We start from the raw sequence: 12,894 nt of genomic DNA on the forward strand, positions 1-12,894 counted from the left end.
ATGGGCTTAAACTACAGATACTGTTTTAACTCTACTGAAAGATTTTTAAAGCCTAAAAATTAGTATTGTTTGATTAGCAAAATACAGAGTGCTCCTCTTGCTCAAAGACTTGTATGTGTCCCATGGGAGGAACCATTTCTAGATTGGGAAATGATGCTTTGAAGAGCAATTCTGCATTCTACAGATAATTAACTACTCACATGTATCTTGTGTAACTGTAACATTTTCATTTTCGGCTGTGTGCTTTGTAAAAGGTAATTGAATAATGAGCCTGATTGTATTTTTGTTGTACTCTGCTGAACTTTTGCTCTAGGCAGCAGCCCTTGTTGCATTTAGTAAATCAGGTCCACCAAGTTGCTGAATCCTTACCAAGGTTTCATTTTGAGGTGAAGAGCAATGTACTGTCATCATACTCTTAAAATATTTTTCTAAAGGGAGCAATCTGTGACCTCTCTGCACATCCACATGTATCTGAGTATGCAACAGTGACAGAGGAACCAGAGTTGCTGACCTCTGTTTTCCTCTATTTGGTGATCACAATCCCTGCTTACTCTACTGTTTTAAACTGCAAATTTGACAAAAAATTAAAAATTACCTAGCTTTTCAATATCAAAGTATGTTTAATTAGGTGGTCTGAGAGCATGGCCAAACTCACACAACATATAGTGAGGCACAATTCTTTGTAGTTAAATCTTTCTCATTGGGTTTCTTTAAAACCAAAATGGAACATTACCCCATTAGGGTGGATCCACGGTCTGTATTTCAGCCTTTACGTCCCTGTTGCTGCTGAAATCCTGATCAGAAAAAAGCACTATCTGTTCCAACTACCATAAATTCTTATCTCACTTGACGAGTGCATATAGGGAACTCCAGACAATAAGTTCTGCCAGCTTGATAGGGAGGCAAGACAGAATTTCTCTTTAGAGCTCCATAAATGTTCCTTTTTTGGATTTTTTTTTTTTTTAAATTTGTGCATACTGCTGCCACTATAAGCAATGTCATTCATTGTCCCAGGGAAAAACAAACAAAAAAAAAGTAATATTATCACAATTATTTTCCACAGAGTTAATTTTCAAGATGAAACAGTTTGGAAGTAAAACTTTATTTTGAGGAAGATCAAATGGTCAGCTAACACCAAGGTGCCTGAACCAAAAATGACTTAACAAACTATTCTTTATAACAAGCTAAGTTGTTTACATTGCCCAAGGGAATATGGAAGGGCTGTATTGGTCAGACTCCTCAGAATGTTAGATGAATTAATAAATCTGTGATCTCTCTGTAAATAATTCACTGGTCACAATGGCATAGTGGGTGTGTATGCTAATTGCAAGGCCATTTTTGTCTCTTGTGGGAGGTGTTCATGGCCATTAACACAACACAACCACAAATACTAGGTTTTTCACTCAGTTTTCAATTTTTGACTTAAGCCCTCTTAAGATAATGCATATGTAGGAGTTTCAGAAACTCTTCTATTCCTATTAAAATAATTCTAGTTCCTGAAGGTCAGCTAAGAGATCTACCCAGGTGGAAGGATTCCACTTTAAATTGTTGCTCATTTCATGGCAAACCTTTTCTAAATTAAACATGCAGAATAATTCCTAGTTATCTGTGGGTAATACAATCTCCTAAGCTGCTATTAAAATTACATTTAAATAAAATTAAAAGCTAATACCTTGAATTTCTGTACTGGTTTTGGTTGGCATAGAGTTAAATCTCTTCACAGTAGCTAGTATGAGGCTATGTTTTTGATTTGGGAGTGAAAATAGTGTTGATAATACAGGGATGTTTTAGCTGTCTTTGGGCAGTGCTTACACACAGCCAGGGCATTTTGTTTTTCACACCATCTGACCAGCAAGGAAGTTAAGGGTGCATAAGAATCTGGGAGAGGATAGCCAGGAAGCTAACCCCAGCTGACCAAGAGATATTCTAGACCTTATCAAATCATGCTCACCCGTAAAGATTGGGTGGATGTTTGCCAGGACTGCCATGGCCAGGGAACTGGTTGGGAATCCATGGACTTGTGGTGAGCAATTGTTTTCGTTACATCACTTGTTGTTCTTGGGTTTGGTTTGTTTCTTTCCCCCTCTGATTTTTTTTCCAACATCCCTTTTTTAATTATTAAGGTGACATTTTCTCAACCCATAATTTTTCTCATTTTTACCCTTCCAATTCTTTCCCTCCATGCCATGGGGTGCAGGGGCAAATATGCAGCAAATATGGAGCTGAGGTGCAGGCCAGTGTTAAACTGTGACACCATCCTAGGAGCTTTATCTTAGGACTTGCATATCAAAGTATCATGATGTGAAATACTCTGGCTTTTAAAATCCACTGTTGATTTACTGTCCTTACATGCCACTTTTGGCCTTCTGCCTTTGAGAAGCAATACCTCTCTCTGTAATGACACTGTAGTAAGTACCACATCTCCCTTTAGTTATGTGTACTTCTAGGACTCTTACTAGCCATGAAGACGTATCATTCTAAGAGGAGATGGCTACCTGGCTGTTTAGACTGCAAGTATAAAACATGTCCTGAGATCAAGGATCAATGGTAGCTGGGATAGCACAATAGTTGTGGAAGAAATTTAAATAATTTGAGATACCTAACTTGAAAACAGGGTAAAAAAAAAAACTTCTGTATAGTTAGATATCCACATCCTAGGAAAGCATCTCTAGCCCCTAAACCAAGAGGTTTTGTGTAGCTGACACATCTCCAAGCTAGCCTTTGCTCAGGAAGCTTACCTGGCTCTTACAGCATACAATGAACCACCCACAACCTTTTGCAGCAGATCATTACTTGTTCACCTGTCCACATAACAACACTGATGCTTTAAATACCCACAATAATCAAGAGTCAAAAATCTGTGCTTCTGCAAATTCTCACCTGCTGGAGCCAGACTGATTTTCTGGAGGTGAAAAGATTCTGAACGAAAAATAATGACTTCTGCACCTTTTGTTATTGCAGGTAGCTGCTAGGGTTACTTCCAAGAAAAATACAGTTATTCTGCTATGTGTAATCTGTTTTCTTGAAGAGCAGAAAGTAAAACTCATTCTTACATGGACTGAGCACTGCTAGCATTATCCGGTTTTGCAGTGGAAGAAGAAATTCTCCTTTCAGTATTTCAGTTTTCCTTGTGATCAGTCATAGGCACTACATTTCATACTAGACAATTTGAGTCAGGAAATATGATTCTTCTGAAAGTTCTTAACTTCTTTAAAGTTTTATTTTCATTCTGAATTATGATTCCTAATTCTAGTGAAAAGTTCTTTGAAGGATTATAAAATCAGACTGGAAGCCAAATAACATTAAAAAAAAAAGAGCATCAAAAGTAACTATTTTTCTGTCTAAAATTATTTTTTCCTCTCTTTCAATTTCCTTTACATGTGTGGTACAAGAGTCCTTCTTTTGTATTACAATTGTACACCCATAAGACAGGTTGTGGTACAGAATCTTCCATAAGAATAATTGGTAGGAACAGTATATGTAATGTAGGATGCAAGCATTTCATAAATTAGTTCCCTAAAGCACAGGTTTTGTTGCTGGTATTATTTTTGTAAACATGCCATTCCTATCCCTGCTGCTCTGATGCTAATGATTGTGAAGAAACTGTAAACTAAAACAGTATTATTTTTAAAGCTTTCTCTACTTCCTTTTCACCTACTTACAGTAGAGTTGGTCCACTGTGCACTCCCAGAAATGCATCATCATTAATAACTTTGAGGTGTTTGTTCTTGTGCAGATAGCTGAAGGAACAAACAAAATACAGTGATTTGGAAGTAGTTATCCATAGGTTACCAAAGATCTTGAGTTTACTTGCCTGCACAGATGTACAAAAGCAGTATATATAAAGGCCATCCATTCCCAACCACATATTGAAGCACAATCAGTTACTTCATTTTCTGTGTTCCCAAGAAACGAAATACAGGTTTTCCATTTTGAAAAGCACTTAAATTCCTCAACAAATACTTTATTTTGCTAATTTATTTATTATCTTTTTTCTAATTCTTTTCTCTCACTGTCATGCACGTTAAGGGCACATGCATACATACTGTATCTTCAAGTACCTATGTGTGAATATGAGGTGAAATAGTTTTGTTTTCTTTTGTCAGAATGAGGTGTGGGAAATTACATGATGGAACATTTAATGAACAAATAGGAAAACAATTGCGTCCGGGTTGTGAGTTCAATAAAATTTTTAAATGCTTTAAAATCTCCATAGTCATGTGGAGGTTTCTATATACAGGCCAAAAGTTAAGATTGAAGTTTTGTATAAGAAGAGCAATGAAAGAATAGGATGTTTGGTACGCCATTGTAAACGTTTACAAGCTAGCTGGTGATGTAGCTAGTAAGATAAAAAGTGCAATCGGAAGGTGGTCACAACAGATGTCAGAGGGTGTCTGTGAAGTTCACAGTCAGGCTGGTCCTGTGACCACTTCCCTGGGGAGCCTGTTCTAGTGCCCAGCCACCCTCTGGGTGAGAAGAACCTTTTTCTAATATCCAACCTAAACCCCTATGAGCTTTATGACAGGTTCTGTCACTGGGTACCACAGAGAGGAAATCAGCGTCTTTCTCTTCTCTTTCCCTCAGGAGGAAGTTGTAACTGCAATGAGATTTCCCCTCAGTCTCCTCCAGGCTGAACAGACTAAGTGACCTCAGCTGCTCCTCACACATCCCCTCTAGGCCCTTCACCATCCAGCCCTCGTTTGGATGTTCTAGTAAGTTTAATATCTTTCTTATATTGTGACAAAAACTGCTCACGGTGAGGCCATACCAGTGCAGAGCAGAGCAGGACAATCCCTTCCAGTGCCCAGCTGGCAAGCCATGGTGTGGAAAAAAATAGGTAAAGATTCTAATCCTGTCCTGGTTGAAGTCACTGGCAAATTTTTCATAACATTCATTGGATATAAGCTTATATTGATCACCATAGTGAGAAATGAGAAGTAAATGCACTTCATCTGGGTTACACAACAGAAAGTCTTAAGGAGCCAAATAATGCTTCTGGCATGTTATTCATTGGATATTACTCATGCCTTAAGCCTTGTTTCTTACAGAGGAAAATAGTTTACATCACCTTCTCAGCTGTTGTTTGAAATAAGCTTTCATTCTTTATAAATACATGGCATTCTAGCATCACCCTGGTGTTTGTGTTTTCTGAGAACTGATATTCATATTCTGTAAATGGCACACTGTAGTTGTGAACGTTTCCTTTAGTGTGCAAATTTCCTTATGATTTTGTCTGTGAAACGAGTACAAAAATTAAAACCAGAGCAACAGTTAAGAATTAATCCAAGATTTCAACATCTAGGTTGTAGTGTTGAAGGACACAAAAACCTGCTTAACCTAATAAAACCTGTCTGTTTTAGTAACTAGACACTGTTATACAACCAGTAAATTGCTTGTCCAATTTTGAAATAGTTTCCCCTGATGTTTGAGTATCATAGTGACTAATAAACCTGAAATATAATAGCTGATATGCCTGATAAAAATCTTCAAAGTTACAAATAGAAACAGCTAGAGACTTTGGGAAGTACAGAACCATGTGTTACTAAGGAGGGGCTGCAGTGTTAGCTGCCAGTTTTCACATCGATGAGTCAGGCCCATCAGAATGTACAATTTCCTGATGCTAATTGGTTTCAGTTGTTCAAGCCCTTTTATTTTGATAGGTACTGCTTTTAAATTGAAAGAATAAGGCTTTGGTAAATACTAATTTGATAAAGCTTATGTAGAGTCAGTTCCTTCTGAAAGCACCATTAATCCTGTTGTTACTTATGGCTAAATGATACAGAATGTCATTTAAATTCTGTGCAGAAGAGAAAACCACAACAGTGATATCAACATATCTAAACAAGTCTTAGTAGTTTTAGGAATCACATCGTTGATGTGTAATATCTAGCCTCAGTGGGGACACTAGAATAACTGTAATTTTGGAGAGTTGGTGGATGGCAGTGAGATCCACATGAGTACCATAGTGCAAACTGCAAGAAATCTGTAGTAGTAAGTGCAGAATCTGGAGTAGGAGATGCTGATGTTTTTGTAGTGCCGTAGGCAAATGAAGGCCCTTTTTCACGTTTTTCAATCCAGTCAGAGCAGTAAACCACCTATACTCGTGTCTAACAGTTTTTACAGACCCAGGGTCCAGGGTAAGTGGGAAGAATGTTGTGTTAAGCCTCAACCACACCAGAAAACACCATGACTGCAGGATGCTGAGCAGGACCTTCTGAGGGCACGAAACACTAACAGGACATTTCAAGTGCTATGTAAAACGTATGTATCCAGCTGGATTATGAAATGAAGCTTAAAGAAAGAGAGAACAGGCAAAAAAGATGCATTGGTAAGTGAGCAGTACTAAGGATTCATCATAGGCTTTTTCCACACAATTGTTTATCTTAACTCTGAGCTGTGCCAAGCATTATAAGTGAACCCTGAAAGTGTATACTAAAGTATATATGTTCTTTTGGAGTTTATTTTTTGTGATAAAATTTTGAGATCGCACACTTTTCACTTTAGTAGTTTAGATGGTTATGTAAAAGCTCATCACAAATATATTTTGCCATTCACTGAAAATGTCTTTTAAAAACTCTTCTTTCCTCACCAATTACCTTACAGAAATAAACATTGATGCAGCAGCACTACTTTGCAGGAGTAATTTATGGACTTTAATGATGGGTTAAGATGAGGGATTCAAGTGTCAGATGACTGCTTTTCAGTAAAAGTGTCATTTAGCCCTTCATTCCTGGTTCGTTACTTCCCTGCCCTTGTAAAACTTACACAGCAATACTGTGGTTTGCTGTTAAACACCGATCCTTGCTGGATGACAAGTTCAACTAGGTAGTGCCACTATTCAGTATGGTAATGGAAACCCTTTATCCATGGTTTTTCACCTAAACCTGCATTGATTTTTTTGGCTCCCTTTAGTTACATAGGCATTTTAATACTGCAAGAGTGGTAGGAAGGCATAATGCATAGTAGAAGATAGCCTCCGAGATTCCCAAAGTGTCTTCTGATTTATGGATGGAACATGAAGTCTTTGAATAATTTGTCAAAAATTTTAATTATTTTTTATTGTTTCACTTTGTTACTTACTTTTGTCCTTGAGATAATCATTCAAAACACATTGAAATTTCCCTCACCTTTTTTTCTATTAGTTTATTTTTGCTCTTATTTTTGTTTTAAATTCAAATGCTCTTGGATCAGATCCAGAGAAAAACAGGTACTTCCTTCATTATACATTGGTAGATAAACAGGAGTTCAAATTAGAAATGTCAGAATAGAGAAAACTAAATATTTGCCTCTTACATTAACTTAATGCTGCTGCTAGAAACAACAAATCTCCAAGCTTGCACTTAGCAAAATTATACTTTATCCTGTCACATGGTAACCAGACTACCTCAGAAAATTAGTTTAGAAAATTCAGTGTAGTTTATCGAACAGATAAGGGCTTTAGCACTCATGTTCAGCTCCCTAGTTTGCCTTGTACATCTAGAGTAGTGCTTGGCTCCAAGTAAATGTCATATGATTTAATTTGGAGAAGAGTGTTTGCTGTAATAAACCATTTTTACTGCTGGTAGATAAACCCATGAAGTCTAGCTTTTTTGTTTGTTTTGTTTTGTTTTAAATTTGATTGACTAGTGCATCATAGCCAATCTCTGGTAGGATTCACTTAGGATCATAAATCATAGAACTTATCAGGTTGGAAGGGACCCATAAGCATCATGGGGTTCAGCTCCTTAGTCCTTGCAGGATGACAGAAAACAAAATTGTGACTATGACCATCATTCAGATGCAATTTGAACTCTGACAGTCTTGGTGCTGTGACCACTTCCCTGAGGAGCCTGTTCCAGTGACTGACCACCCTCTCAATGAAGAACCTTCACCTCATGTCCAACTGAACTTCCTCTGATGCAGGTTCATTCTGTTCTCTTGTGTCCTATCACTGGTCACCAGAGAGAGATCAGCACCTGCCCCTCCACTGCCTCCCTTGAGGAAGCTGTGGGCTGCCATGAGATCTTCCCTTCATGTCCCCCTTCTCCAGGCTGAGCTTAGAGGGATTCAGTCAAGACACTGGCTTTATTTTGCCATATTTTATATCTTGTGATTTCCGCGGGCACTAGTACAAACAATATGTCATCATGGAAAACTTCCTTTTTCATGTGAAAGTTTAAAGTAACTGAACTAGTGTGAATAAAATCAGATCTGGAATAGATCTTTGGTTTAACTCAAACCTTTCAGACTTTAAGAAGTCTAGCTAGCTGCCAAGCTAAAATAGGCAGTTTTGAAAGATTAGGACCATCTAATCTTTCCAAGGATGTAAAGGATGCTCTTATGGAAATCTTATAGAAACCTTATAGGATTTAAGCCGAATTTAAAATAGAGTACTAAAAAAAAATCATATCTATCCTCATCTCTCTGGTTAATTTAAGAGCCCATGATGAAGAAATCTACTCATGGGAATGTCAGACTCTTCAGTCAAGTCTCTCTAGGACAAGAGTAAGCTCTGCCAAAGGGAATGGAGTCTCTAGAATTGAGATTTATTCTCTCTTAATGATTGAGGCAGGTGACTTTGGGTATGGTGTAAAAAGGGTATTCACTCACTAAACATTACTTTTTCAAAAAACACAATAAGAAGTTGCAGGGAAATATGAAATGGTTGATTCTTGTTTTTGAGATGTGTATCTCATTTCCAGTGTAAGTGGCTGGTTCCTCTGAATTGCTCCCAGCACGTTACACCACTCTTTTTTTGCAGATAAGAGATACCTGTGAAAGAGCTGCTACTTAGCTATCAGTGCTACACTTACTAAAACAGTCTTGTAAGAAAAAGTATAATTATCTTCCAAATTGTCTTAGAAGTTACTGATCAAACAAAGTTTTACTGTAGCTTCAGAACAAAACTCACAATGGAATTACTTGCCATGATTTTATTTCTGAGCTATAAATATACATGCTAAATGAAATCACACTGCAAAAGACATTAAACAATGATATTGTTATTGCTGGCTGAAATTAACCTCCTCTCTTTGCTTCCTAAAAGTGATTAAAATAAAATACATATTTCAGAGCCACAAATAAGCAGAGAACTTTGGGCTTTTTTCTTCTGAAAGAAGAGAATTACCTGCTACTTACATAGCATCCAGATTTGTCCCATTAAAAGCATGGCCTTGAATACTGGTAAAACCATTATTGTAGAGTTTACTGCAAGCAAAAAAGCAATTACATGTATTTTGGGCTGTTTCAATACATGAATACCTAACATCTTATGCATCATTTTTCTTGGCAACACCACATTTATGGATGGGTTAGTTTTAATGTCTTGAGGAAGCAGTAGCTACTGTGCAAGGTCAAACAAATGCCAGAAGCATTCTCAAGTGCATGTGAATCAAGGATACCATGTGCCAGGTATGCCATCTTCTACCTCTTTTTACAGCAATGATAGACTAAACCACTTTGCTGCAATTTTCCCACACTTAAGTAAAAGCAAGGAAACAAAATCCTGCTAGGACTGATTAAGGAAGGCTAAAAGAACTAACAACTAGCAAAAAAGGTCTGCTTTTACTATCAGGTGTGCCTTAAATTTTTAGAATTCATTCTTTTACTCCCTTAGAGCAAAATTATTTTTTTTAGAATTCCTTTAGAATTTATCTGTTCACATTCTAATGCTCTTCCTCCCAGTTCAGGTAAAAACTCATTACAGTAATTTCACTCCCATCAGCGGCCCTTTTTGTGGCTCACATTGACTGACTTGCAGAACTGAACTTTAATTAAGAATTTTCTTTCAAATATGACTCTTCTGATGTTCGCCATCCATTAGTTTCCACGGTATGTACCTCTCAGGTTGCAAAAAAAGTTAGACACAGTTATAACCCTGCTATAACTTTACAGGGGGAGAACTTTGCAGACTTTCTCCTTAGATTTTTTTTCAAATATAACCATTCACTGGTACTAGGGTCATAGAAAAACAAAACCACTTTAGTCAAGCCAGTTCTAAAAAGCGGGACTGATTCAAATAGCTGTCAAAGTACAGAATTTATGCAAACTAGAATATAGATGCTGTCTGTCTGTGGTGCTTCTCTGTTGCAAACTGCTAGAGAGTAGGACAGGAATAATTTTATTTTTAAACATTTTGCCATATGCATTACCAGAGAGGTAATTGCTTTGTGACTTAAACTGGAAGAACTTACAGTGTTACAGATTCATTACAAAGCCCATGGAAAGCATTTGCAGGCACTGAAGTCATATAAGGATTATCTGCAATTTCACTGAAAAAGAAGACAAAACATCACAATCAAACATCTGCCCAACAGAGCATCTGGAGATCAGCTTTGTTATTAATTGTTCTCTGCCTTGATAATAAATAGAAGATTAAAACTTATTAATTTTAATGTATTTTAGTGTTAATATAAAATAAATAACATTGCCATATTTATGTTATTATACATTTAAATTTATTTATTCAAATAAGTAAGTTTAAAAGAATAACCTGTTTAGTTATATCTAAGGCCAGAAGATACACACAGGATGAAGAATTGAGCATATTCCAGCATCCAGGAAGACAGCTCATGAGGTAAATAGGTTTTGTAGTTCTGGTGAGGTTTGCCAGCCTGTGTGATAATAGTGGCTAAGGCACAGACAGGTCCCTGGTCTCATGAGCCTAAGAATTAGCAGAATGAGTAAGCATTAACTACAATGTCAGTTGAACAACCCATGTGGCTTTAGAGCTGAAACCCTGCTCTGTAAATTCAGTTATCAGATAATACATTATTCATGACAGAGGCATCGTACTTTACAGAAATGCATCTAGTACATCTCTTTCACTAGTAAGTGAAAGAACCTATTGATTCTTCTCACCTCTAGTCCAAAGGAGTGTTTCACCACTCATTACTTAAATACTTTTTTTTACTCCTACTCTGCAGCCTTAATAAGTACTATATATCTTCAGACTAAAATTCTGTTGTAACAAAAGGGAGAAAGAAAAACTAAAGAGATTTACTATTACTAAACTGGAGAAAGGAGAGAGGAAAAAGCTGGTAGAAACAAAGGGCAGGGCAAAGTCTTTGCCTTTTTTCTGATTTTTCCTGAATAATATTATAGTCTGGAAATGAAAATATTGTGCAAAGATTTCTTTTTCTTCAGCTTGTGGATTTGGTATGGCCTAATAAGGCCCACATATAAAGTCCATGGGCTGAGAAGTCATAACGATTACCCGTGTGCCAGGAATAGCTTCATTCCTTTTCTGTGCATATGCTCCATTTTCACATATATATGTGCTAACACTGAACAGTATTACAGCCATTTTCATTCCAAGTAATTTTCACTGATAGGTGGTTTCCACCACAGGTGATTTGGGTTTGACATTTTGCAGACTGCTTCAATTTTTTCTAAATAAATGTTTACTTGTAAGTTGCTTGACCTGAAAGTCAAATAGTAATATAATGAATGAGTTTCCCTCAACTATACCTTATTCGTTATTTAGAAACCTATTATTTTTCAAGAGAATTTTTTTTTCTTGATGGAAGAAACAAAAAGTCTTTCATTGAATAGCAATATCTAGCAATATGTATCATAGAACTAAATTCCTTGAAAGTACAGGTCTATTCTTTAAAAACTCTGTGCAGAATATAAACCTATATTTATCTTTTGTTAGTTATCACTATCAAAAAAAAAAATCAAGGCAGAAGTAAAACAATGTTTGACTTTCTCCCACTTAGAAAAGCACGGAGTTAGTTGGAAGTAAGAACACAGATGGTTGTATAAACGGCTTTGTTTCATCTAGCTTGTTCGATTCTTGATTCTCTTTATTGTGTAGAAGTAGATCTAGCAGAGTTTTCAATCTAAGCTGAAGCCCTTCTGGTCTTTGAGAAACTCTCTAATAGTTCTTAAGATGTAGTTACATCTCACTCAGAGCTCTGACTGGCTCAGGTTTCAGTTTTGGAGGCCTACAGTCAAGGTGTATGTGTGGTAGAAGAAAGCTTATCTCTGGTCTCAGAAGATCCTTGGAAGGGAAGGTCTCATTGCTTCCTACAGGTCTACACTTTTTAGCAAAACAAGCAACATTTCTCTATTGCTCTGAGGTTCATCTTGCCAGTGGCAGACCATGAATGCAGTGGAAACTGACCCTTGACGAAAAATACCGCTTAGCACTGAAACAATGCCTGTGGTAGATCATCAATCACATCTTGGCAAATCATCTTCTAATATGACACTACTCATTTTTAATTGCTTTTTGCCTAGCCCATCCAGCATTCAAGGCTCTTCCAGCTGAAGAGCTGCTACAAGATAAGATTTCTAACTCCTCTCTGGGACCAAGAAGTGACCAAGATACTATACCTTCTGTCAGCCTGCAAGTCTTCTTCTGAGCTACTCTTCCTCCTCAGCTTGATTACAACCCAAAATTCTAACTTAGATTAACGAAGGTAGATGTTGTCTGTGCTTTTTAAATGGCAAGAAACTCTTGCTTATTTTAGATCTCAAAGCAGAACTCTTTGTTTCTGAAATATCTTTAAGGATAATAGTGGGAGACCTCCTTGGCCCCATTTGCATTCCCATTCTCTTTCTTCAAGAAATTGTTCTGCAGTTTGCTTCACCATGCCAGCCCAAATTTGCTAGAAGAATTTTGTTAGGCTGATCTGATGCCAGCTCAGGTCCCAAGTGTTACACTATTCTGACTTCATATTAATTCAGGTATTGCCCAGCCATTGCAAAACCAAGAACAAAATAAAAGCAAAGGGCCTGTAGATGTTGCATGTCACGAATGTGCTGTGTGTCCATGTCTCTAATTCGGGTCAAACGTATAATGCTGGGTGACCTGGCATTTTCAAGATTTGGTGCTAATGATGATTGAAATATTGCTTGAAGAAAACCGCTTTGTCAGACTTAAATGATACTTTTCTCAAAATCAGAAAC

The 12,894-nt window shown here is 37.0% G+C and overlaps 1 protein-coding gene across 1 annotated transcript in view; it reads right to left on the reverse strand.

Annotated features, from left to right (window-relative positions):
* TSHR (thyroid stimulating hormone receptor) overlaps positions 1-12,894 on the reverse strand; it is a 46,187-nt gene that overhangs the window by 8,408 nt on the left and 24,885 nt on the right. Inside the window, exons 6-8 of the mRNA XM_040067335.2 lie at positions 10,173-10,250; positions 9,118-9,186; positions 3,663-3,740 (exon numbers count right to left, since the gene is read on the reverse strand). Of these exons, the coding sequence (XP_039923269.1) occupies positions 3,663-3,740; positions 9,118-9,186; positions 10,173-10,250 (225 nt within the window). The remainder of the gene's footprint in view (positions 1-3,662; positions 3,741-9,117; positions 9,187-10,172; positions 10,251-12,894) is intronic.

Source organism: Hirundo rustica, chromosome 6 (assembly GCF_015227805.2).
Source record: "Hirundo rustica isolate bHirRus1 chromosome 6, bHirRus1.pri.v3, whole genome shotgun sequence".
In the NCBI taxonomy this organism is placed as follows: Eukaryota; Metazoa; Chordata; class Aves; order Passeriformes; family Hirundinidae; genus Hirundo; species Hirundo rustica.